The sequence below is a fragment of the Micromys minutus genome (genome assembly GCF_963924665.1).
Source record: "Micromys minutus genome assembly, chromosome: 2".
Lineage (NCBI taxonomy): Eukaryota > Metazoa > Chordata > Mammalia > Rodentia > Muridae > Micromys > Micromys minutus.
The window spans coordinates 77,084,728-77,112,364 of NC_137971.1; the positions used below are offsets into that span (position 1 = coordinate 77,084,728).

Genomic DNA, 27,637 nt, shown 5'->3' on the forward strand with positions numbered 1-27,637 from the left:
CCATTTATTAAAGGCTTGTTGTCATTATGTGATGCTACTTGGAGAGTGTGGAACTACTGAGAGCTGAGGGAAATTAAATCTTGTGGTATAGCCTTGTAATTCTAGTTACTTAGGAGGAGGAGGTGGAAGGATTTCAAATTCAAGCCCTATCTGGTACACAGAGGCAAGTTCAGACCAGCCTGGGGAACTAAGACACTCTTTTGAAATAAAAATTAACAAAAGGATTGAAATATAGCTTAGTGGTTTGACTCATGCCCAGGTCAGATCCCTAGTACAAAACAAAGAGATATAAGGCCTAGTGAGATGAAGTTAGACCTCCACTAGACATGTGATCTTATGGGACTAATAAAAACTGAGGCCTTACACCATGAGAATTGTCCTTGCATTGGTTTGTGTCATAATGTATATTGTTTCATTCAGTTAGTAGCAATGAGATCAATTGGCTTTGGATTGAGACCTCTAAACTGAGTTGAACAAATCTTGCCTTATTTTAAGATGGCTGTCTGGGGTTTCTTGGGGGTAGTAACAGAAAATGACAACATAACTCCAGTGCAACCAGTTGGCTGCCTGTGATGGGCTGAGCTTATTCTTAGCTTTCTTTTAAATTGCAAGTTCAAGGTTTCAATTTTCCTATGTAGGAAACCGAGTGTTAGACTTTCCACCTACATACTCTAAAACATGAATTAGGATCTATCTATACTATGCTATATCTATTCTATATTATATCTACACTATAACTAAGATCTGTAATATACTACCTAAAGTTTACTAAGATCCATGTACGTATGTCATACTTTTTCTATTTTTCTTAAACCTTTATCTTTTCTTCTCCCCTTTTACTTGAATGAGGTTTGTAGGTAAGCTGAAAGAGAGAATCCTTCATTATCCTCAGTACTCCCATCAACCTAGAGTTAGTTGTCTGGGCCACCTTTTTACTGGGTACTTGACACCATCCTAATCAAGAACATCACTTCTACAATTAACCCTCTGTCTTGTGGGTTAGGGTTCTAAAATTCAAATCAACCCAAGCAGGCACAAGAGTCCAGCAGAGCACGATCTTTATTTGAATTAGGCAGCAAGAACCGACTAGTCGGGAACAACAGCACAGACCCGGGAGCCGACTGCATGTTCAGAAGTCCGTCTCAGTGAGGATGTAAGCAGATGACACAATGAATTGTACTCAGGACAATACTGATGGATCAGGGACTCAGGAGTTAAACTGTACCCCCGAACCAGGATGTTACAGAATATTAACGCCGATGCATATGTGTGTATATGATCACACAGGGCTGTTAGAGGACAGTTGGCTTCCCTCGTTTCACCATATCCTGGGATCCTCAGACTTGGGAGCAAACGCCTTTTCCAGCTGAATTGGCTTGCTGGCCCAGGTTTGTTTTTTGTTTTTTAATCCTTGAGTTACTCTTACAATCCATCCCGTGTATGTGTGTGTGTGTGTGTGTGTGTGTGTATGTGTGTGTGTGTATTAGATAATCTTTTTGGAACAAAACTGCTTTTGTTTCAATCGTTTTGTTCAGAAGCAAGCGATGTGACTTTCCTGTCAAAACCAAGGGCATGGAGAATATCTTATCACAATGTCACTCTCACATGTTAGGACATCCGTGTCTAACAGAAGCATGAAGAAAGAGATTAATACAGTAGCTCTAGTATTAATATAGCACATTTTACAACTTATTGTTTAATGTTCTCATGGCGCCAAGGTCTATCTTCACTGAGTCCCTTCTGTTCCTCATGGTGACTTCAGTGACTCCAGAGGAACCTTATAAAAAAGGCCAATAAATGTCATGTTCTGCTGATGGTATGACCTTATTTTCGACACCGACTAGCACGAAAAGCCTTAACTTAAAAAAAAAAAAAAAAAAAAAAACTACAAACATGAATGAGTAAATAAACCATTTCTTTGTGAGCACGTTCTATACGCTGCCGGAGTCTAAAATCTACGTTTCAGTCCTGGCTCCACCTTGAAGCAGCTGTCACTCTTTGCGAGGACGGGGCGGGACCGGAGCCACCGGAAAGCTGCGTGCAGGACCGCTTGGGGCAAATTGTGGCGTACGTGTGACGCAATCACCCCGCGTCCGCGCCGAGGAAGACGCCAAGGAACGTGGATTGTAGAAAGCATGGCGGCCCCTGCCCAGCAGTCCCCTCAGCCGGTCGGTGGAAAGCGCAAAGGCAAATCCCAGTTCCTGCCGGCCAAGCGGGCCCGATGCTGTGATGCAGGCGGACCGCGGCAGCTGGAGCCCGGCCTGCAGGGCATCCTCATCACCTGCAACATGAACGAGCGCAAGTGCGTGGAGGAGGCCTACAGCCTGCTCAACGAGTATGGCGACGACATGTACGGGCCCGAAAAGGTACGGGCCTCGGGGAGACTGAGCCGCCGCCGGCCTCTTCCGGGGAGCGGAGGCGGCAGTTGCTTCGATGCTCCTCGCTCACCTTCCCGCCCCTGGTGTGTCTTCTATTGAGGTCGCCTACCTGGTGGGTGTGTGCCTCCAGGGTGGCTCTTTAGGCTTTCTTGGCAGCACTAATGACAGTGGCTCCCACGTATCAATTGCCTTCTGTGGACCAGGTAGTGTGCTAAAGACTGTTCAGACCTTGCGTCAGTGCGAAGTTGCTACAAGTTAAAATCTCTCTGAAGTAGTGATAGGGATGCTATTTTCCTAATGCACTTGAAAATACACTTAAGGAAATAAAACTTGTGAACCCCAGATCTCATCCTACTGTGATATTACTGGCTCAGACTCGGAATACACCTGCACACTCTGAAGTGCGGAGAAAGATAGCTCAGAAGGCCAAATAGCTTGGGGGAGGGGGGCAGATTAGGAATCTAAAGGCTCCTTCAGTAATTTTTATTACCTGATTTAAAAATCCACTTGGTAGGACAGAGAGAACTGGACAACAGGCACATGTCGTGTCTATGAGCGTACTTTGTACAAGTTCCCTTTGTGTTGCAGTCCTTTTGCTTTTGAGAGAAGTCTTGGCTGGTGATCTCAAGTTTGCCGCTGCTTCCCAGCTGTAGGGATTGCAAACACTGGCCACCACATTGTGTGCTCTGTTTCTCATAGCAGGAGTAGGGGGTTTAGTTCTCTGATAATATTTGATTCTAATCCTACCACAGACACCTTGCCTGCCTTCGAGATGACACCACATACAGGGAAACTATTTCTTAATGTACATTTGGAAGTAGTATCATCTTAATCTAATAAAACGTATTGTCAACAACATTGAGACCTATGCCACTGGGGGTTTCACATAAGTAGGTAATTACAGTGTTTGAACATGAGCTCTTCTGTAATTTTTGCCTGTTGGTTTTTATGTACACAGTTTATAGACAAGGACCAGCAGCCCTCTGGAAGTGAGGGAGAAGATGACGATGTGGAGGCTGCCTTGAAAAAAGAAGTTGGTGACCTTAAGGCTTCTACAGAGAAGAGGCTGAGAAGATTCCAGTCAGTGGAGAGCGGAGCAAACAATGTAGTCTTCATCAGGACGCTTGGGATAGGTATGTTTGATTGACAGCCCAACGATCGTCAGTCCCATAGTGTCTGGGCATTTCTGTCTTAGCAGATGCTACCCAGACAATGGCTTCATGGGTATATTGTTAATTACTCTGTGGAACATCTCCACATCCCATCAGCAGTGTATCAGTGCCAGCAGGTTTTTGTAAACGTTTTCATATGGTATATACCACACTCAGGGAATTTGCTTCTTACTCCACATTTTGGAAGTGGTGTTATTTTAGGTTCCTAATAATGTGGGGAGGTGGAGGGTGGTGAGCATAGCAGTGGCCTAAGAGCAGGGACCTGGCTGTGCTGCATCCTTCCTTCGGTAACTTAAGGTAGAATGAAAGTGTATGTTCTGTCTCTGAAGAGCCGCTGCTGCTCAGTACCAGGCATAGTTACCATTTAGGAATGGAGGGCCTGATCCACTTAAGACCTGGAAATAGAATTCCTTTGACTTTTAAATATTATCAGTGATTTGAAAATTTTTGTCTTAGTAGATGTGTTAGTTGGGAAGTAGCCAGTGAATCGCTGTGCCATACTATGCTATGTGGTGCTGGGATTTTTTTTCCCAGCTGAGAGCTGGACTTCTGTACTCATTAACTAATGGATTAGGTCTTTAAGTGATGTAGAGATTTTGTTTGTGCTGTGTAATGCTTGTTAAACAGTAAGGTGTTGTGGTTTAAGTTTGATTCTGAGACTGTTAACATTTATATATGATAGGTCCCAGAGAATTACTACTTGGAAAATAAATTACTGTTTGGAAAATAAAAACAAACACACAGAAACTTGTTTCTTCTTTTCTTTTCTTAGAACCTGAGAAATTAGTACATCATATTCTCCAGGATATGTACAAAACCAAGAAAAAGAAGACACGAGTTATTCTGCGAATGTTACCCATCTCAGGCACATGTAAAGCATTCTTAGAAGATATGAAAAAATATGCAGAAACATTTCTGGAACCCTGGTTTAAAGCCCCAAACAAAGGGACATTTCAAATTGTATACAAATCTCGAAATAATAGCCATATGAATAGAGAAGAAGTTATTAAAGAATTGGCAGGTAAGTTCTCTTAGTAATTTTATATATCCTGCTCTGGTTAAAACTTACCCTTAAATTGTTTTTTAAGTTTAGTACATTTTTTTCTTCAGCTCACATGTCAGATCTAACTAATACTGGTAGGTTCTCTGGTAGAATTCTTTGCAAATCAAAATTGAATATTTGGGAAAATACAGTGGTCTGCCCATACCCATGGGGGATTGGCCATTAGATCCCTTAGGGATGCCAAGCCTGCAAGTGCTCTGGTAAGTCTTATACAAGATTGGCTGTTTTGGTGTGATGTTTGCATATAACTCTCATGAGTTCTCTTGTATATTTTATGCTGTCTTTGGATTACTTAGAATACTAAGTCTGGTGGAACCTCTGAAAATAGTTGTCTTGTGCAGAGATAATGACAGTTAAAACCAGTCTGTTCTTGTTAAGTGGAGATGCTAATCTTTATCTAAGTATTTTGATTCACTTACTTGAGTTTGTGCACGTGAGTGCACTGCCCACAGAGGCCAGAAGAGGCCGTCATTTCCTTTTGAGCTAGGGCAAACAGGTGATTGTTTAAGCCTCTCAACATGAATGCTGGGAACAGATAGGTCTTCTGCAAGAACATGTACAGCATTTTCACTGTACTCTCCCACTGTTCTCTTATTAAATGTCTCAGGGTTTCATTCATATTTATTTTTTAAAAGCATTGATAGCTGTGTATGCATACCCTTGATCCACATTTGGGAGGCAGAGGCAGGCTGATTGCTATGAATTCCAGATCAGCCTGGTCTATGTAGTGAGGTCCAGGCCAGCTAGGGCTACATAGAGACCCTGTCTTAAAATAAACAAAACAAATAAGTATTAATGGAATTTGATTGACAGTCACAAAGAACAGTGAATTTTTACAAACCCTGTTTTAACAAATCCAGTAGAGTAAGGGGTGAAAGCCTCTTTGGCTCCATCAGGCTGAATGATTAAATGATACCCTTCTTAGCCCGTTTTCCTATTTTTGTTTCAGGAATAGTGAGCAGCCTCAATTCAGAAAACAAAGTGGATCTCACTAATCCAGAATACACGGTGGTAGTGGAAATCATCAAAGCTGTGTGCTGCCTGAGTGTTGTGAAAGATTATGTGCTGTTCAGAAAATATAACCTCCAAGAAGTAGTGAAGAGTGCAAAAGACTCACAGCCTCCTCCAAAGCTGGGAAATGGCAAAGAAGCAAAATTGGAACCCGATAGCAAGTTGAATCAAAGTGACCCCCCAGAAGGGAAAAATAACCAACAGGTGGCACCAGAGAATATTGAGGAGCTGGGGCAGACAGAGCCAGGGTCCAACACCCAGGCTGGGAGTGAGAGCGGAGCTAAACCTGAACCTGAAACTCAAGTCTCAGAAGGACCCAAAACAAATGAAGATGAACTCTCATAAGTCATTCTGCAGGGGAGGTGGTCTCAGCTGGGGTTCCATGTGGAATTGTGGTAATACATCTTGACTCCCTGTTGTCAGTTTTGTTAGAGCCATTCCAGGCCTGTATGTTGGTGTGTGCAGAGTTCTGTACTGTTTCCTGGGGAGGGTGCTAGGAGGATGGATGGCGCTGACCTCTGCTCCTCAGTAACTCTCTGGTTTCCTCTTGAGCACTGCCAGCTGCTGTGGAATTGTCCCTACTGTTCCATCGTACACATAGGAAGTGTACACTGGATTTTATGGGAATCATTTTGGGATGCTTTTTTTTTTTTGTTTCTGTTTTTGTTTTGTGTATGTTAAGAGCAAATCTGATGCTCATTGCTACAGTTTTTTAGAAAAGATATGAGGCAGAAGACTGCGCTAGGTGTAGACTGTGGATGTTACTGGTAAGGTTAGGGATGAGGAATCACTGCCGGTCACTTCCATATCCTAGTACAAAAACCAGGAAAGAAAGCCACTGTACCAGGGTTTCGCTGGATCATCAGCTTGTGGTGCTTTCAAGTTCTCCTCAGACAGAGACTGGAAGGTAGAAGGGGCCAGTAACTGCTGTAAAACAAACTATCCAGGTTGGGAAATGGGTTTGTTCTTAAATCTTAATACACGTTCAGACATAGTATAAATGCTAAGGAAGTTAAGTAAAAAGCTAGTGACATGAGAGCATATACTCTGTGTCATACAGCTAGAGACTTGCTTGGTGAGCCAGACCAAGAGGATAAGGGAGAAGCAGAGAATATGCAGTACCTTGCTAGTGTAGATGGAACTAGACCATCCTTGGGTGTTTGACATGTTAACTCTGGTCTGAGATTGAAACCATCTTGAAAGGATAGGCCTTAGACTCACTTGGGGGAACAGGAGAAGAGAGGATCTTGGTGCTTTCTTGTGGCTTGCCCAAGGTAGAGGAACTTTTTTTTAATAGTGTATGACAAAGGACCTGAGGATAAGTTACTGTTTGCTCAGACAGGAAGTTCTGGAGCTTGGCGAGTTACTGCGCTGGAGATCTTGATCCATCTATACTTCGCTTTCATTGCCCTTTTACTTTTGTCAGTGAGCCCCAAGACGGGCTCTTTGCCTGTAATACTGTGTGTGCCGTGTTCTATGTGCTCTTGGGACCTAAATTCACTCACTAAGTTTGCTTTGCTTTCAGATTTGCCAACTTAGTCTTCACTGACTTCAGTGTGCTAGTTTACAGGTGATCCCAGGGTAGGAACTCAGTGACTAGTTTACAACTAGAGCAGTGAAGACAGAAAATAAAGAAGCAGAAACTAAATCCCCATGCTGGGGGTCAGCATGCCTGTCCTACTCTGCAGGTAAAGGAGTTAGCCTGGTCCTGTAGGACATGTTTCTCTAAAGCTGAATACAGTTTTCAGATAGTTTTACTGCATTTTGTTCTGGTACAGTTGGACTTTCAGGTTTTCAAGGTTCCTGGTATTTTAAAAAATAAAAATGAAATTCTTCTTTAAAGTTTGGCATTCTTTTTTTCTGCCCTATATTAAATGTCTTCTGATGTGTATAATATGTTTACTATACAAATGTGTATATATTTGATATTAAAAATCCGGGCTTAGCATTCCTAAAACGTACATATACTAAATTTATTCCTGACTAATTAATATTCAAACTATACAAGTTTAAACTATCTTCCAGGATTTAGTTCAAGTACCTATCTCATCCTGAGTTTTGTTACAGTCATTTATACTTCTGATTTGAAGAGTATCTTAATCTGCTTGAAAGGGATGATTTCATAAAGACTTCCTATGCAGAGGGATCACCTGAGACAGCCTTAGAATAGTTCATCTTTACGTTGGATTAATCAGGTATGAAACACAGATTCATGGTATGCTGCCCCTTTCTCAGGAGTCATTTGACCTTTGACACTTCATTCTCTGTGTTGGTTTGATCATCACAACAGCACCCTTCTCAAATATGTTTAGATTTTGCTCGTTTCTTTATTGTTTTTCTAGATACAACTATTTCTAAATGGGAAAAATAACGAATGTTAAAGCATTTTAAGAGTGAAACAGGAAAGACAGCATTTTAAGAGTGAAATAGGAAAAAGATGTTCAAGTGTTTTAAGAGTGGTTGCTGAACTATCAGGAAGCAAGTACTGAAACCAACCACACCAGTTCTTCCGCTCTCATCCAGCTATGCCCGTCCCCACTCCTGGTCTCTTAACACGTTGCGTTTGATTTTCCCAGTGATCGTCTTTGGGAGTTCTTGAACAAATTCCACCTGATTGACAGAAAAACACAGCATGAGGCACTTGGTTCCATGTGTCTCACCCTAGCAGTTAGTGCAATTGCAGAAGCCCTGGGCTAAGGTGAAGACTGGAGATTCCCAGCTTTGGGTATCCTTCCAAAAGTAAATAATCTCTTCATCCTTTGGTTTTCCTCTGTTTACATGGAGAACCCAATTGCTTTCTACTACACCTGATTCAGAGGAAAGACCTCTTAAAATGTATGTCTTTTTAAGAGCTGGGACCTAAAGAATCTGAGAAAAATCTTAGGGATGCTTTTTCGAGTTAGTAAAGGTTTCACCTTATACCCTGATTTGGTCATACATTTTGTCTTTGATTCCTTCTCTCCAATATCTTTAAATCTGTGCACTTTTAAATGCTTTTACATCTCTTCTGAAAGTCAAAGTTATCAATTTAGTTATCTTAATGGAGAAAGTGTGAAGATCACTAACACGAACTACATTTTTGTTCAAATAATGAATTGGACTTGTAATTAGCCAGTAGCAGCTGATAGTACTCCAGAGCCAGAAGGTACTACAACGTCCTTGTCACTATATATGCTTGTTCTTCTGTCCTTCAGCCTTTGAAGAAAGGTTCAGGGGGAGTTCTTTGTGTTTATGTGTACACTTCTGAGATTTAAATAGGGCTACTTGAACATCTTGGGCTTAAAGGAGTATCATAGCCTATTTCACTCTGTAGATCAGGTGCCATGTCTAAAAATTAGGAACTTGGTGATTCTTCCACTCCCCTTCCCCATATAAAATGGCCATTATTAGTCCTGAAAATATTCTTAGTATTGCAGTCTCTTTCTTTTTTTCCATCTGTGTATATGCATTTCCTTTGCATGTGTGTGGACACACCTATATGGGTGAACACACATGCATATCCTCAGTTAATTCTTCCAACTAAGAGCCTAAGTAGGTCTCTTAGTCAAACCTAGAGTTCTCAGATATGGCTGGCTAGTCTTCCTAGCCAGCTTGCTATGGTGGTCTACTGCCTTCCAAGGCTGGTGAGCCAGCACACCCAGCTCACACATGCAAGGATTCTGGGAATCTGAACTCCAGGCCTCACTATCAAAGCAAGTACTTTACTCACAATCCCAGCACCTACAGTGAAGGATTATTTATAGTATCCTAAATACAAAACAATTTAAAACAAAAACTTGCAGTGTAAATGAAACTCAAGAGGTATCTTCTAGGATACACAGCAAGTGTAAAGTCAAAATACAACATAGTCAAAGGTAATTTGCACCTACCTTTCTTGGGTACTTGTAAGGTGCTGTTGAGTTTTTCACATGATCCTGAAGTTCAGCAGTTAACTTCTCACGGTTGGAGGTCTTGAAGGGTGCAGCTAATACAATGAATGCTTTCACCACCTGCAGCAAGAAAAACCATTTGCTTGTAAGACACATCAAGGGTTTGGAACTATTGCTGAACACACTGTTCATAGCAATTCAAACGCCAGAGACACTGAATGAAGTGTGCGTACAAATAAAGTATATTTGAGGATCTCAGAGGAATGAACTGACTGAGGAGTGCTGAGTTCTGTTTATTCCATAGACTTAACGTTTCGGCTTAGTATTGTATGAGGCAGTCCTTGATTTTGAGGTGCACACTTATGCTGTGGCACCTCTGCAGTTAGAGGCATGTTAAGCAGGATGGATGGAGAGTCTAAAGGGTATAGTCTGGGAGATCTGACAGAGTACAGAATCAGGAAGTATCTATCTGTAAGGGGTTGTTGCCTCCCAATTTTTCCTTCCATTTGGAGTACTGCTTAAAACATGTATAGACCTTTATTAGCATATTGATTCTAATTGGCACTTGCTTCTGGCCTTTGACTGAAATCAGTTATACTGAAAAGATGAGGATGTAGTGGCAGGAGAAGAATTTTGCAGATTGGAGTAGATCAAGAGCGGAGGGGGAAAGATGTCATTCAGAGGAAGGCCACGTGTGTGAGAGGGAGGCACAGGAAAAGGGGCAAAGAAAGCTGCTAGCGACACTGGCTCAACACTTTTCTGCTTCCTAAGTCTTCAGAAAACTTCCAGGAGGAAAGAGAAATGTACCTTCTAAATAGACCCATGGGAATTTTGGGCCAACCTTGGGTACAATTTCCTGTTCTTGTTTCTGTAAGAAACGTATTTTGAGCTGTAATGGTTGTATGGGAGTTGAAATCTGATGTTTTTGTTTACAGTGTCTGCTCCCCAGGGAACAACAGCACACGAGGTGTCTAAGGAATACTCCCCTCCTTCTAGTAGGGCTACCAGCATTTACTTCCTGAGACCATCATATGTCATTTAGGTTTGCCAGTTGGCCAACGCAAGCTGCTGGACCACACTGGCTAGAGATGTGGTAGAACTTACTTGGATCTGATACAAAAAGAATTCACCTTTTCCTGGTAGGGTGGGGATGAGTTATACTTATTTGTGTCTTGAGATGATTGCTATGTATAAGAGGAACTAGAATGTAGGATCTCAGGAAGACAAGGGAGACAGAGCCTTGATAACATCACAGGTATGCTTGGCTGAAGCTTGAATCCCCGAATTAAGGGGAGTTTCTGAGCCAGGCCACCCAAAGAATCCCAGACCTCTTTGGGGTAGAACTCATTTGTAAAGTAGATTACCTGGCATACATGTACCTTTGAGAATTAAGTTACCCTGAGTTGGCCTTTGATAGACACATGGGCAGAACTTGAGAATGAAGTAGCTGCTTCAGTTCTGACATCCACCCTACCTCTCCTCGGATGGGATCTGGACTGCTGACCACAGCTGACTCCACTACTGCCGGGTGCTCTATCAGTGCGCTCTCTACTTCAAACGGCCCAATTCGGTACCTGCAGAGGGGAGGAAGCCATTGATCACGGTCTCCAAATTGGAAGTCTCCCATTCTGCCATGCCATCCGTTTCTTAGAACAGCAAATATACAAACCCAGAGGATATAATGACATCATCAGCTCTACCGACAAACCACAGGTATCCATCATCGTCCATCACTCCTCTGTCTCCAGTGACATAAAAATTTCTTCTTATTGTGGCATCAGTCTTTTCTGGATTGTCCTACCAAACAAAGATGGCACTGGGAAATTTGCTAGAACAGACGGGTGTGACATTCAGTGAGTGTCTTACACATCATATTTCTAAAAGAAGTCAGGGTTTTGATAGGGCAGTTCCTAGAGTAGAACACAAAAGCTCTAAGCTCTAATCCTTGTGTTTGCATGCAGTGTCTTCTACCTCAGCTGGCCCACCTTCCTCTCTGAGCTTCTGATTTGTAGACTATCTTAGGAGAACTCTCATAGAATGGATGTTATCCTCACTTTACAGTTGATGTGTTAGACCTGTGTTTGACACTTGCTCGAGAGTCAGCAAGACATGGTAGATATGAAATTTGGGTGTGGTTAGCATGTCCTTGTTCATACCACATATTCAGAGAAGAAGCAGAAGGGCCGATCAGACTCCAGCCTAAGGGCAATTTCCCCTTCCTTGCCAGATGGTAGGATATTTCCATTTTCATCTATAATCTGGAATAAAAGAAATTATGTCTTTCATTTTATATATAAAATGAAAACAGGCCATGAAAGGGGAGAAAATGAAAGCACTCTTCTTTCTTGAAGCAGTCTCTTCTTAACCCACCTGCACATCATAGGGTACTACTCCTTTCCCCATGGAGCCTGGTTTAATTTCTTCTCCTTTGCGATTGGCGCAAATTATTCCCTATGAAGAGGACAGGTTTTACATAAGTGTATAAATTCTGACAATGAAACTTAAGATTCAGTTTTGGGGGCTGGAGAAATGTCTTGGTGTTTAACTGCACCCACAGGTAGGCAGGAGGCACACATGCATCTCTCTCTCTCTCTCTCTCTCTCTCTCTCTCTCTCTCTCTCTCTCTCTCTCTCTCTCTCTCTCTCTCTCTGTTTTTACTGACTTTCCCAGAACGCAGGGTCATTCTTCTGGAGTAGTTGATCTGTGTATCAGAGTCACCACATGCACAGTTAAAACACAAATGGCTGAGCCTTACCTTCAAGGTTCTCATTCAGTGATGTTGGGTAGGATCTGAGGATGTACATTCTACCACATTTCTCTATGGCATCTACGCTGCTGTTTTGAGGATCATACTTCTTTCTTATTGTTGCTGTCAGGACTTTTGAGACAAGGTCTAAAGGTCTTGTTTTACTATAAAGAGGCAAGGCTAGCTTTAGACCCATGATGTAGCTGAGGCTACCCTTGAATGTGTGGTCCTTTTGCCTCAGTTGCCTGTATACTGGAATTACAGACATATCCTGCATCTAGCTTAGGACCACTTAGCTGAAAACCATGCCTTCTAGGTTCTACTGGATGCACACTGGAATAGATTCTCCCAGAGGTAGGGAGGTTCTTTTCAATGCAATAAAAAGATGGCCCACTCAGGCCCTGACTCATCAATCCCTAAATTTCCTGAGCTAGCTGCTGTGCAGGGAGGAGGCAGGAAGGCCAATCCCATTTCTTCTTTAGCCACACCTAGCTAAGCAATTCACAAATTATAACTATTTACAGCAAGGTGCTCTGAGAAATTCTATAAAGATTTGTAGTATGAGTGGGGCACGTTAAGGACTCAGTGCTCAGTCCTAGGACTGAACAGCCTCAACATACAGCCAGGTCTCTATATACATAGTTTCTGTATCCTTGGAATCAACTAATCAAGGACTTGAAGTACGTGGTTTTAAACATTGGACCTGTGCGCATTTATAAGCATTGCTTATTATAGCTCAGTAACACAGTAGCTATTTAATTAATGGTTTTAAATAGCATTTTGCATTGTATTTGGTCCCTTAGGTGATCTAGCAATTTAAAATGTAAAGGAAGATGTGTTTATGTCCTGTGCAAATCCTGTTTTATATAAGGAGCATGAACACTGGAGGAGTTTGGTATTGTCTGGGGTCTTGGATCCAACCTCTCATGGCCACTGCAGAAAAACTTGTAAACAAACGTTGTCCCTCAGACATACCACTTCTGTCTGTCCGTAGCCCTCATATAATTCCAGCCCAGTCTGCACCTTCCACTGTTCCAGCACCTCAGGGTTCAGTGGCTCCCCTCCTGTCAAGCAGTGCCGCAGCTTCTTGAATTGATATCTGTAGAGGCAGAGTTGCATGGGCTTTGGTAGCGGGCATTTCATCACAAGTTCAGATGTTCAAGCAAGAGACTCCAGGAGAACAGGCTGTAGAAATACTCTGACCCTAAGTGTTTTCTGAACACCTCCTGTATTGCTGCATATCTTCTAGTTATGGGAGGCACATGAGCGTTGAAAAGAGTATTTCTGAAGAAACTGTTTTGGCAGGTGGGGAGCTTACAGGGGAAAGGAGTAGATCAGAATGCTAATGATAATCTAAAGTATTATAATTATGAATAAACAATACAACACAGACTAGGTGGTGGCTACTGCAATAACAGCTCTAGGAACCCTCTTAGATTTCTCACAGCACCTATTTTACAGATGGGGAGATTAGGTCTAGAGAGGTTAAAGAAATTGCAAAAGCCTTTGTAGTAATAGAGCATTAAGTAGGATGCTCTGTACTGTGAACTTATCAGACTAATCTCCCAAGCATGTCATCCATACTGAATCCTTGTCACAGTGCTGTAGATGAAATTAATAGGGGCTTAGCGAGGTCAAGGAAGTAAGTAGTGAAGCCCTGCCTATTTGACGTTGGATCTTGCACTTTTAACTACTGGCACCCATGGATCAAGATATGGATACCTGGGACAGTCTGACTCTCATACATAGTGGGGTCCCAAACAAGCAGGAGGCTACATGGGCAAAAAATACTGTGTCTTCTATAGAACCTTATAGAAGAACCTTAAGCAACCCTTATATAGAATTTGGGCTACACTTAAAATGTGAGGCAAGAAACTCATATTGGCAGCCACAAGGAGATGAAGCTGACAAGAAAAGAGGAGGTGCCTATCTGTGTCACTGTCTTACAGCACTTCCTCCCCTGGGCATTCAGACCTTAGTGGGAAAGGAAGATGGTCAGGCCTACAGGACTCAAATTATTCTCCTCTTCTTTTTATTTTCATGTGTTGTTTAACTGTTTTCTTCAAGACTGAAACATTCCTGTCTTGCAAGAAAGCATTTTCAAACTGGAAGGAAACAACTCAAAATAGCTTCAGGAAGTCCCTGAAACTCACCAGCTCTCACTAGGCCCCTCCTTGCCAGAGTAAGAAATATAAGTTGAAAAGAAGACTCAGCAAACCAATCCGCAAAGAAGACTCTGAAACTAGACCAGCTGACTGAAGGTAAGTAGCAGAAAACAGCCCAGCTGCCTGCAAGAGGTTTGAAACAACAGTGACTTGGAAAGGACACTTCAATCTGTTGAGCTGCCTGCAGACTGTGCAGTGAGTTCTAGATCCCCAGATTTTGTGAGCTGTTACTGAAGCTGGAATAGACTTTGGTGCTGCTGCTGGTTTTGAGTCATTTCTGCTCTTCAAGTATCCACTCACCCTACTAAAGTAAGTGACCTCCATACAACCCAGTAGTTCACTAAGTTGGACTTTGGTGGTTTTTATACTTTTGTCTGTCACTGGATGTCTATCTAGGGTGAGTACATGTGTGTTTTGTGTTTCTCCAGAAAAAGTTTTGTCACACAACACCATGTGCTAAATTTTAATTAGTTATATAAAAATGTGTGATAACTCTGCCTGACAGGTGGTGGATGATTTGGCTAAAACATATATAATTCTGAGTCATAAGTTTCATTTGCTTCTCTTCAAGGATGCATATGTGTGTGGTTTTTGTTTGCCTGTCTTGCTTTGAAGGGGCTGATTCTAAATGCTGTGTGTGTGTGTGTGTGTGTGTGTGCTCCTATAAGTGTGTGTGTGTGTACGTGTGTGTGTGTGTGTGTGTGTACGTGTGTGTGTGTGTGTGTGTGTGTGTGTGTGTGTGTGTGTGTACATGCTCAGGTGTCCATGTTCTGTGTAGGTCAGAAGGCAATCTCAAGTATGACTCCAAAAGATGCCATCACCTTGTGTTTTGAGGTAGGCTCACTCCCTGGCCTCAAACTCCTCAAGCAGGCTATTCCGGCTTGACACTGAGCCTCGGGGATCTGCTTGTCATGAATAAGGGAAAAGAAGAGGAGAATGCTAATGGCATTGGCTCAGCATCATACAGTGTACAGAATAGTTTATTTGGTCCAGAAAGTTAATGCAGTGAGATTCAGATTCTTGGGCTACCTTGTGTGGTAAAGGAAGCTCAGTAATGTCGGATGACATACAAATGAAGAGTTCTGCCCAGTACCTCTTAAGGTCCTTTTGTACGAGCATCCGGTACACAGTAGGAGCACTGCACAGGGTGGTGATGGGATACGTGGTGAGCGTCTGGATGACAGAGAAAGACAGACATGTCAGTAGTGGTCAGCTAGAGGCCATGGTTATAAATGACATCTACAACCTTTCTTTTTCATTACTGTGTGCTAATCACACAGAATAAGAAAGTAAATATTTACCAGTTGTCATTAGTAACATTTTGGGGGTTTCTGGTTAGTGGAGAAATGTACATATTTTAGAAAAAGGCATTTGCTGTCCAATTCAGTAGGTGAATTGCTGAGTTTGAGAACAATTGGAAATATGAACTGGTTTACTCAACTTCAGGACTTTGTATGATGAACTTGTAAACCACCCATATTTCCCCATATGTTCTGTGTTGCACTGAGCCTGGCTGTATGAGCTAACCTACCAAGATCTTTCAGTACCATTCCTGCCAAGACCAGCCCACCTTCAGAGAACACCAATTCATTGCAGAAACAGCCACTTTAAAAGGCTTAAAATTTGCTAGGCTGACTACACCTCTGGTTCCTCTGGTCAACCCTTCAAGTTTTGTGCAAATTTCATGATTCAGTGATACCCATAATGGAGGAACAGGCTCCACTGTATTGTCCAATGTGTTCACAGCTGGTATTACACATAAGCACTCTGGACAGCATTGTCCAGATATATGCAGGACAGCTGGACTTTTATAAGGTCAAGAATAACTCTTAATTCGTGCAGTAGCCTTTTTCTCTGTGTACCCAGTTCAGAGGCTTTACTTCTCTGTGTACTGCGTACTTCTCAGAACAACACAAGACAGTGTCTTTTTGTATAGCCCTGGCTGTCTTAGAGCTCACTCTGTAGCCAGGCTGGCCTTGAACTCACAGAGATCTGCCTACCTCTGTCTCCTGAGTGCTGGGATTCAAGTTGTGTGCCACCTTCGCCCAACATGCAAAAAGAAGTTTTAAAACTGTGGTGTAAACAGTATGTTTTTCAGGGCACTTGCTAACCTTGATACAGACAGTCTGTCTCCAGTGCCTCATTGTATTCTCTTAAAGGCCTTCAAGCCAGCTTGTTAGACTAGTTAGCAAAAGAATGATTAAAAAATTTTTTTTTAAAATGACTAAACAATGTGCTGCTTTAATACTATAGATCTCATAAAGATTAAATAATTTTTTTAACTGCTAAAAAAGACTTGACTTTAATTTTGTCTTCATTTCGGCAAAACTGCCAAAAATTTTATTAGTATGTAAATGTGCTTTGTTCTTAATGACTTATAAAATTGCATATATATCAAAATTATTTTAAAATATTTTTTATGATTTATAGGAGTAATGTTGAATTTGTAAGACTGTAAGGTTATATAAAAATTTCCTGAGTGAAAACAGGTCTTCATGTTGATGATTAGGAAGCCCTGATTTATGGATCATAACAATGTGTGTGTGTGTGTGTGTGTGTGTGTTGTATATAACCCAATTAAGGTAATTAGCATGTATTCATCCTCAAATATAATCACATTCCAAGTAACCTCTAGTTATTTTGAAATGTCTTTTAGGCTACAGTTAGCTTCCTGTGCTATTAGATATCATAATATAGCAATCTTTAGTGGAAGACCTGCATACCTAGTTTGCTGGAGTATTGGGGTCTAAGAATTACAATGAGAAACACAGGATGGGGAAGAGACATGGGGGAGGAAGGGGCTGCTCTAAGAGAGAAGCAACCTCCTGAGATTAGCTATTGACCTCTTACCATTAGGTCAGATACAAAGTGTTTGTTTAAAATGGAGTCTTCTGTTATTTAGAACTAAGCTCCTAAGCAGCCAAGTTTTAGCCACACTAGTGAGCAGCCATGTTTTATCCACTAGTGAGCCCTGAGTGGGTTACAGCAGCAGCCTGACTTTCCTGCTGAGAGCGCGGAGGGTAATTCCTCTTCACTCACAGTCATTCACAAGTCAACTCGCTAGACTTTACTGCTTAAAAAACAAAACAACCCTGATATCCAGAAACTTGGGAATCCCTGGAGTCTGAGAAATCCCCTCATTATGGTTTTGTGGGGTCAAGTCTTACATCTAGGAAGATATCAGTGTCGAACTGGGCCATCCGGTGCACAAAAACACAGGCACCTCGAAGCCATGTAGAAAACACACTACCAATGGCAGCCTTGATCCAACCAGTGTCTGACATGTTCCACATGATATCTGAGGATGTCAAGTCCAGCCAGTACCTACATACAGACAGAAAAGCAACAGAACAGAGCAAAAGTAAAACATAAAAGTATGAGCCTAAACCTGCAGAGACTTGATGTGCAAGGGTACGGGGTTGGATATCCCGGAGGCTCCAGCCTCTCAGAGGGGAAGGGAAGGTGGGGGGAGGTGCAGTGTGAGGTGGGGAACAAGAGGAAGGAAAGTTAGTGATTGGGATGTGAATAAAGAAATAATTAATGGAACAAAATAAAACAAACAAAGTGGAAGTGAAAATCACACACTAGTGTTTTTGAGGAGTAGTGGAAGCAAGCCTCACTTCGCAAACCAGGGTTCTACTTCCTCTTCTTAGAAGAACTTTTCTGGCTCTTATGCATCTGGGAGTAGAATAGGGGGCTGTGTTTGGTGTACTTTTCTGGCTTTGTCCATTGATATGACAATTATTTAGAGAACAAATATTGCATAGAAAGAATTGGTATCACAGAGCACACAAGACAGATCTCTGCTTTTGTTTTAGGATAACAAAGTAGGAACAAACACACAATAACGTGAACTATGTATATAACTGTTATAGGAAGGTAGATAATGTATCTACTTTAAAAGTGTTGTGATAACACACTCTGACAGAAGAAGGACTTAATGTTGCTCACAGTTCCAGGGTAGAGTCCACCATGCTAGGGAAGTTGTGGCAGCAAAAGCCTGAGGGAGCCGATGACACTGTGTTCATGGTCAAGAAGCAGAGCATAATGAATGCTTGTGCTCAGCACACTTTCTATTTTTTCATACATCCAAGCCCAAGGAATGGTGCCACCCACAGTGGGCAGGTCTTATATCACTTCAGTTAACATAATCAAGATAGCAAGCAGCCTCTGAGGCATACCCAGAAGACAATCCCTTGGGTATTCTAAACCTTATTGGGTTGATGATTAAGATTAATCATTGAATAATTTAACTAGGTAGAAGGAAAATTAAATAGAGCAATTTGGCAGTTTTAGGTAGACTTGTTTCAAAGACCCTTCTAGGTAGGTAAACTTACCTGGCAATCAGGAGAGAAGGGCAGATGTGCTGTGAATCAAGCTCTAATCTTATATTCTTGCTTGATCAGTTATTCTGATAGCACCATTTAGCTCGGATAGGGTAAAGGCATCCAGAGTTTTGTTTTATGGATCTATATTAGAGATATCTTAATAGCCAGTCAAGGAGAGGTGTCACATCCGTAGCTGGACATCACACTGGCAGCCTGGGAGACTACATACCAAGCAAAGAAGTGGTGTGGTGGTGCATTCCTGGAGAGAGGCAGGAGGATGGCTATAAATTTGAACCCAGTCTAGGTTACATAGTGAAGTGCCAGCTACAGTGTGGAACCAGGCTGTAGTCATAATAAGAATAAAATCGTAGTCTTCTTTCCTACCTTCCACAAAGGGCATACCCAATGCCAAGGCTGCTCTGTGAGTGCTGAGCCATCTTGGGAGAGCCTGTGGTCCCACTGGTGAAGTAAATGGCCATTGGTTCTTGACTTCCTGTCTCCACACAGTTGTGCTCTTCAGAGGCTGATCTGCAGATGAACACCAAGATGGAGACTGAGGAGAGATCAGTCGACTTTGTATCGTTGTTCTGTGCTAGTTTCCCAGTTGCCATGGGGAACAATGGACTGAACCTACGACAGAGCTTCCCTGAGCAGAAAGTCCCAAGAATCTTAGAGGGACTCAAAAGATCAAGACCAAGTCCGAGTTTTTAAACTCATATCTCTCTAGGCCAAAGAGATAACCAAGGTAACTCACCACATCAATAACAAAAGCTTTATTTCAATTGTCTTTTTAATTTATAAGACATTAAAAATGATTTGAATATTTCTAAGTCAATACCATTTCATGATTTAGGGATTAGAGAAAGACCGTTAGATCTACAAGCCAAATACATTGAGAGCAAACTTAAAAATTTTTGTTGTTGTTTTTCAATATCTTCAGTATCTCTGACAGAAACAGGTAATAGCTGGCCAAATAACTATCCCATCCTTTTCCAGAACTTATAAAAGTCTTGCTGCCATTTCTTGGGTGCTAAGATTACATACATGTGCCACCACATCCAAGTAATGAGGCACGGGAGAAACCCAGGGCTTCACACATGCTAGGCAAACTCTATCATCTGAATTACATCTTTAACACTTAGCTAATTTTAGTGACGAGTGAATGCCATTGAGAACTAAGAAATCATTAGGTAACAAAGATAGTCCACAATGCCAAAAATAGTTCACAAAATATTGAAATATTTCTGGCAACTTTCTTTAAAATAGAAAAAGATCATTGATTTTTTTTTTCTTTCAGAACAAATTCTGGGTGAAGTTTTATGTTTTGGGTTCCAGAGAGGATGATTAAGTTACTGTACCTAGGTCAGGGACATCTTTGGGCATTTCTCCATTAAGTAAGGAACTTACTGACACAAGACTTTCATCCAAGTGTTTACTTTTCACTAAAAGAAGATACATTGGCATCTCTGAGAGGCAGGGAGATGTTCATTGGGTGATGCTGAAGTCTGTTTTTTTTCTCCTCTTGGCTCTCTTAAGTTTTGAGTTTTGGATTTTCAGAGATAACTCCTGGTAACTTCAATTTTTTTTCCCTCATTGTATCCGAGACTCAAATATTCTCTACTTGTTAGACATCTGGATTTTTCCAGACCCCTGATGTCCATATGGCTGGCTTACTGTCTTCTTCTCCTCCTTCTCTTTCTCCTCCTCCTCCTCCTCCTCCTCCTCTTCTTCCTCCTCCCCCCCTCCTCCTCCTTCTTCTTTTTCTTCTTTAATGTGAATGGTGCTTTTCCTGCATGTATTTCTGTGTACCACATGCATGCAGTACCCATGGAGGCCAGAAGAGGGCATTTGATTCTTTGGAACTGGAGTTACAGATGGCTGTGGGCTGCCATGTGGGTGCTGAGACTCAAACGTGGGTCATGGGGAGAGTAGTCAGTGCTCTTAATAGCTGAGGCATTACTCCAGCCCCTAAACCTGTTTACTATCTTACATCAGTCTCTGCTGGTTCTCGTCCCCTTCCCATCCCTCTCTCTGTCCCTTCCTTCCTTCCTGCCTGCCTTTTTTCTTTTTCTTTTCTTTTTAAAGACAGCATCTTGTTGTGTAGCTTAAGCTGGCCTCTAAGTTCTTCATTCTCCTGCTTTGACTTTCTGAATATACCCCATGCCTACTTTTAATTTTCATGTTTGTAGGGCTGGGACTGGAGACCTTGTCATTCAATCAGTTCTAAGCATTGTGCTGGCGAGCTGGTCTCATCTTTCCTCAATCACCCCATCCATCCATCTCCCACTCAAAAGTCAGCCACACCAATGCCTGCTCCTTCATCTGCCCTGTGAGTCAGCCTCAGACACTACTGCAGTGACGGTACCATTTGTTCTAGCCCTTATGCCAAGCGTGTCACATTACTTATCCTGTTTGTTTCTTCTGCAGCCCTATACTGTCAGTGTGCTGAGCTCATAGATTAAGATGCAGGCTTCCAGAAATGTCACACAGCTTACCCAGGCTTACAACTAACGTAAAATATAAACTGGATTTTAAAATTTTTATAAAACATCAGCTACTTAAATAAAGATCATGCTGCCAATGAGTGTTTTTCTCATTTTTAAAATAACTTGCAGAATGCTTTCCCATGTTAGCTTATTTTGTCCTCAAATGTCACTGGGTACTTGCAGTATATGATTGTCCCCATTTTACATATGAAGAAAACAAAGGTTAAACGATCCCTTTTAAAATCTGCTTACTAAATATTTCTTCAGCACCCAGCTGTGTGTTGTTAGGGGTTTAAAGATAAAGGTATCAACCAAACATGCAAGAGAAACCGTGGTGTCCTTAGAGAGTTTAATTTGAGGCAGGGGCTGTAATGCTTTCTGCAGAGGGCCAGATAAGAGGTATGCTGTTATTAAACAGAAGCAGTGTGTTAATATAGAAACATACAAGCACCTCTGTGTGCCAACAACACCTCATTTACAAAATCAAGTGGTGGACCCAATGACTTTGGACCCTAATTTTCCAGTCCCGACCTCAGAGTAGAAAAACTGGATCTAAGAGAACAAGCGGCCTGATCAGAGGAACAGCAACGTGGAGAAACAACCCACAAAGAGAAAAGAAGCTAAGATGTTCAGGAACAGCATCACTTATGATGAAACGTGTGAACTGAAACCTGACAAGGTAGAACAATATGTAAAGCACCAGGAAAGAACATGCAAGGCCGGGGAAACAGTGGGTGCAAAGGCCCTGAGCTAGAACATGTTTAGGAAAGAAAACGGAGACCATGAGAGTTGTGGCCCAGAAGCTGGGCAAAGGCCTGTCTCTGTAGCACACTAATCACAGGTCACACGGAAACAGAAAGGTCAGAGCAGAGCTATCTTCCATCTGTAGATAATCTCATTAAATGACTCTTTGCAGGTGGGGAGAGACAGTTAGTGTCTAAGACCACCTAATTATCATTACACAGGACATACATTCAATTCCCGGCACTCACAACAATTTGTAACTCCAGTTCTAGAAGATCATATGCCCTCTCCTGGTCTCCTTGGGCACTGCGTGCATGTGATACACTCATATGCTTAAAAATATTCTTTCTGGGGAAGGAGCCTCATATCAACTCTGGCTACTGCTGAGTCTTCGGACAAACAGAACTGTATCTGTACCTATCATCTGTGCTGTTGCTAGGGCCTCCCACCCAAATACTCACTGAAGTAACTCCTGAAAGTGGAGCCACCCGTCCCAGCCATGTGGAGACACCAGGAGTTTAGTCTTCAGGTTGGGACACTCTGACGCAATGGAGTCCACTGCGGGGGCCACATCCTCACTGGCCACAATGCACTTGGCCTTGGATGCTTGCAGCCGGTAGAGGATGTCTTTTCTGGTCAGTTGGATTGTTCCAGGCATGAAGACAAGCCCTGGAACAGAAAGTGATTCCTGAGCTAACAGCTCTGGAGATTATGGGGAAACATGGGTCTTGTGTCTGGATGAATGTGAACTTCAGATCTCAGCCCTTAGTCACCTGGGCTTGGTTCCCTGGGATACCCCGCTCGCTGGACCCTGGCATGAGGGATCAGCAGAGCTCTGGCTTTGAATGTGACAGGCCTTGGGGTCTAGTCCTGGCCTTGCAACTTGCTAGCTTTATGACTTGGGTCTCTCTGGCCTTCCCTTCTTTACTTTCATCATGGGGATAATGGCAGCACCTGGTTGACAATGATGGGTTAGTAGTAAGAACCACTTTCATGTCAAGCTTTCAGGGTGATTGTATAATGATTATGTGATACTTAACCATCACATTATATTCTATGGCATGGTTTCTGTGAACATTATCTCATTCAGTCTTTCAACCAAGGTGAGTTTTGCAAGATAATCCACTGGGAATGAGAGATGAAAATAGAAATGTAAAAGGTACAGAGACACTAAGATTCTTTTCCTGCATTACGTCCTTTGTTCAAGTGCTTTATGATATGCACACTAGACCAGGGCAACAGGGCAGAGTGAACAACTATATGCAGATAGGAAAATGCCTGCTCATTAATTTTTTGACAGATTGCATAAAGCCAGATGCTTAGAGACTACTCTTCAAAAACAAAAAGATCTCTCTCTCTCTCTCTCTCTCTCTCTCTCTCTCTCTCTCTCTCTCTCTCTCTCTCTCTGTGTGTGTGTGTGTGTGTGTGCATGTGTGTGTGTCTATTTTACATGGAGGTCAGATGATACCATTGTGGATGTGGTTCTTTCCTTGTACATTTCTGTGGATCCTGGGAATCGAACTCATCTAGCTAGGCTCATGCTGTAACCAAGCCATCTCAGTCTCACTAGCCTTCGATTACTGTTCTAAGCATCCCCAGCAGGTACATGTGGTCTTTGGGGACAGCTGATCAGAGCCAGCCTGCAGATCACGGATGCAGTGGACTGGCACCACCAAGATTTTCCTAGATGAGAATGGCCATGCTTAATTTATCCCTCTCTATTCCAAACACCAGCCAGAGACAGGATTTCAAAGCTCCTTATGAGAAGAATGCATGGGGCAGGGTTATATGTAAGGTGTAAGGATTAGATATAAGGATAAGATGTAAGCAGGTGGTTTGACTCTCTAAAGTGAATCCCTGGAAGGACAGTGGTACTCGAAACATTCCAGATAGCCATCGCCTTTCTCTGAGCACATATCACATGCCAGCAAATTATAACTCCTAAGGGTCACAACACCAGTAAATGGCCACACCAATAGCAAAGCCAGTCTCCAGAGAAATTTGCTGTATGATATGTACTCCTTGCTGGGTATTTCAAAATCAGCTAAACAGGAAATTGTGGAGTTAAATTCCTAGGAAGGAGGTTCTTCTTTGTAGTCATTAGTATCCCTGTGGGGGGCTCTCATGCTGTGGTGTGCATGTGGGCTGAGGACAACTTTTGTAATGTCAGCGCTCCTCTTCCACCTTTAGGTTGGCCCCAGGGACTAAACTCAGGTGGCCAGACATGCATAGCAAGTGCCTTTACCTGCAGAGCCATCTTGCCAGCCCAAGGATATTTTACTGACTGTATGTTAACCAATTTACTGCTATAACCCTTAAGAAAACACATTAGAGGACCTCGGAATGATCAATTAATATAAAAATATAAAATGATTGCTCTTAATGATTCACAGTTATAGGTTCCATGGTGGATTTATGAATGTATTCAATGGGTAGATTACCACCTTGATGGCTTTTAGACAGTACATATTTGTTGGATGGCAAGTACCTTAGGCTTTACTGGACATATCTTCTAACAAAATCAAAGCAGTTTTCCATGTGGTGAGTGAAGGCAATTAAAAAAATTCATATAAAGGATTGGCATTTTGGGGAGTAAACAGGTCTGAAGCTGCTTTTCTTCACTTAATGAACTGTTTTACTGTTGTTTTATTCTGTATTTTTGAATACTAGCTTGTGTGTTTGCACTCACAGATTTCCTAATTTATATAACTTATATTGAATAATATTAAGGGCATATTTTATAACAGATAAAACATCCTTAACCTTCTTCCAAGTGCGGTTGATTTCCAATTTATATCTTCCTTTTCATATAGTGAATTTAAACATTTTTATATTCTTGCTTTCATCTATTTTATTGCCAGTAAGAGCATCTTTAATTCTATGAAACTCTCCTGATGATATTATTATATTATTGCTAGTATAAATGGCTTTTAACAATACCCCCTTAAGAGCAAAATATTCAATCATCAATCAACACCTCAACTAAACTTAGCCTTTAGCTAGGCAATACAGTATTTAAGCATTTCTATTTAAGTCATTTCTGGTTTTGTATACCTTTTACCAACACTGCAAAAACATCTTTTTGTTCTCTGTAGTAGTCTATCCTTTGGAATTCTTATTTATTTTAATGGATGTATAAAGATATTTTTTTAAGACAAGAAATAAGAGAATCTTTTGGTAAAAGACCTGGTCAGTGTGTTAGGCTCTGTGGACTATAGGATAGTTCTTGGTCTCAGTCAGCATGCTTGCTGAAGAACCAAAGGAGCTAGCTGTATCCTATAACAATTCAATTTACCCAAACAGTGGGAACCACAGTCCCTGGCTTTTAGAGCCCTATCTGAAAGACATGATTTTTTACTTGGGATATATAATACTACTTTGGGGGGAAATGTATAACTGGCTACATTAATTCTTCTGACAGGAGGGTTTTTCCAACTTCAGTCCAGAGTCCCTTATGTTTTTAAGAAGTCTTTGCATCCCAACGACTTCCTCTTCTTCTGTATTTTTGTGTTGCAGAGAATCCAGATGTACACAGAGAGAAGTGTGGGTTGGGGGCTGGGAAAAGCACTCACCCTTGTATTTGCTTTCAGAGAGCTTTTGTGCAACTTGGAATACTGCAACTCTTTTTTATTTTTGCTTGTGTGTGTGGATGCATGTGTGTGAGCCTGAGAATTTTTGTCTTGACTAGATGTGGCTGGCTAGTAGGCCCCGGGGATATGCCCGTCTCTGTCCCCACAGTGCTGGGATCATAGGAACCAGTCTCTCCAAGCCAAGCTTTTTATGTGGAAACACAGGTCTACATGTTTGCACAGCAAGCACTTGACCTTCTGAGCCATTTCCTTAGATCCCCAATTACATTACTTTCAAGTGGTGTGACCTCCAACAAATGTCTTAACATCACTGTGCCTTGATCTCCTCTTTTGCAAAATGGTTATCACACTAATACCAATTTCTTAAGTGTGTTATTATTATTATATCATAACTGATCCCAATTTTAACTTTCTTCACTTTCTGTAAGGAGTGCTTTAGTCAAAGCTGGAACTTCACAAAAATTCTCAAGTTTTGGTTTCTTTGTGTCTCTGCATGATTTCTCATGAGACGTTTGTGACACTGACCTGTCCTCATGCAAGCCACATTGATGAGCCACCACTCAGGGATGCGGGGCAGAATCACAGCCACCCGGTCTCCCCTCTGCAGTCCACAGGGCTTGGTGAGCACGTTGGCAGCCTTTCGGGACAAGGAGCCCAGTTCTTGGAAGCTCCATCTCACCTCGTCTCCTTTGCCATTCACCCACCACAGGGCTGGGTTGGCCGACCTCTCTCCGGACTGGCCAGGAACATGTGGGAAAGAAAAAATGATGTATTTTGGCTTAGAGGTATCACCCGAAGATCCACATATTAAAAGGCATGGTCCCTAAAGACCAAGACATTAAAAGACCTGGTCCCCAATCCTGTGGCACTAAAGCTTAAAGGAAAATAATCAGACCCTAGACCCTTCCTTTCACTCATTCCACCCCTTCTCTGAGCTGCCCTAGAGTGGGCAGCCTTCCTCACCATGCATGTTCCCCGTGATGCCCTGGGCTGCCACAGGGCTAACTGAACATAAGCTGAAATCGTTGCACCCATGAACCAAAGCAAACCTTTCTTCACTTGAAGTGTGTCTTAGGTGTTTTGTCACAGTGATGGAACACTGACTAATACAGAAGGCAGATAGGATGTCTACTGCTACTCCTCCTCCACGCCTGCTCCCCCAGGGTGCCTGCAGGGGACATCTTCCTCTCCAGTTGAATACTCTTGGAGACTCACCTCTTTGTGTGTGTGTGTGTGTGTGTGTGTGTGTGTGTGTGTGTGTGTGTATGTGTGTGTGTGTGTGTGTGTGTTTCAAGAGGGGATAAGCATATACCAAGGTAGAGTTAATCTGAATTCATCTCCCTAGACTCTAAGTTTTCTGAGAACAATCAAAAGACAGGAACTGATTGGAATGAAAGGTGTTTATGGGATCTTGGTATTTATGGGTCTCCATGGAGCCATCCAGGTTTCTACCCTCACAGAGATAAAGAATTGATTTAAATTTGACAGGTAGAGCACAGTGAGAGGACCGGAAGGCAGAGATAAGTGAGCCGCAGGAACACTGGAGACCTGCTCTTTGATACCTTCTCCTTTAGGGACCACTGATCCAGCACATCTGCAGCAAAGTTGAAGTTCTTGGGTAACGGCTTCTCACAGCGATTGATGGCTTCGAAGTCTTCCAGCGTCAAAGGGGCCCAGAGCTGGGGATGTCCGTGGAAGTGCCGGCCAGCTGGCTTGGCAAGCCAGATGAATCTAAGCCTCTGACAGCGGAGGAGACCCTTCATGATTCCCGAGAAACTTTATTTCCTGAAGCAAGTGGGGAAGAGAGAGGAGGGGGAGTATCAGCTGAGGATTAGAAAGTGGGTTCCCGAAAAACACTCCACCCTCACATAGATCTGTCACCATTAGCCACTGATCAGTGTCCCCATTATTGAATGCTTCTTTTCTTTTTAAGATTGTATTCATTTATTTTATGTATACAAGTATACTGTCGCTCTCTTTAGACACACCAGAAGGGGCATCAGATCCCACTAAAGATGGTTGTGAGCCACCATGTGGTTGCTGGGAATTGAACTCAGGACCTATGGAAGAGCAGTCCTTGCTCTT

General features: G+C 42.2%; 2 protein-coding genes across 2 annotated transcripts; one reads left to right on the top strand and one right to left on the bottom strand.

Annotated features, from left to right (window-relative positions):
* The first annotated feature begins 2,124 nt into the window (after nucleotides 1-2,124).
* THUMPD1 (THUMP domain 1 NAT10 acetyltransferase adaptor) lies at nucleotides 2,125-7,424 on the top strand. The gene is made up of 4 exons (XM_080912413.1): nucleotides 2,125-2,366; nucleotides 3,337-3,511; nucleotides 4,323-4,571; nucleotides 5,563-7,424. The coding sequence occupies exons 1-4, from the start codon at nucleotides 2,136-2,138 to the stop codon at nucleotides 5,967-5,969; spliced, it is 1,062 nt and encodes a 353-aa protein (XP_080768539.1). The 5' UTR covers nucleotides 2,125-2,135; the 3' UTR covers nucleotides 5,970-7,424.
* Nucleotides 7,425-8,147: 723 nt separating this feature from the next.
* Nucleotides 8,148-27,315, bottom strand: ACSM4 (acyl-CoA synthetase medium chain family member 4; the record flags this gene model as incomplete). Its single annotated transcript, XM_080912412.1, has 13 exons — nucleotides 8,148-8,234; nucleotides 9,494-9,613; nucleotides 10,968-11,067; nucleotides 11,163-11,290; nucleotides 11,650-11,751; nucleotides 11,864-11,944; nucleotides 13,215-13,338; nucleotides 15,498-15,577; nucleotides 17,572-17,728; nucleotides 19,117-19,260; nucleotides 22,424-22,631; nucleotides 26,078-26,288; nucleotides 27,115-27,315. The coding sequence occupies 13 exons, from the start codon at nucleotides 27,313-27,315 to the stop codon at nucleotides 8,148-8,150; spliced, it is 1,743 nt and encodes a 580-aa protein (XP_080768538.1).
* Nucleotides 27,316-27,637: the final 322 nt, after the last annotated feature.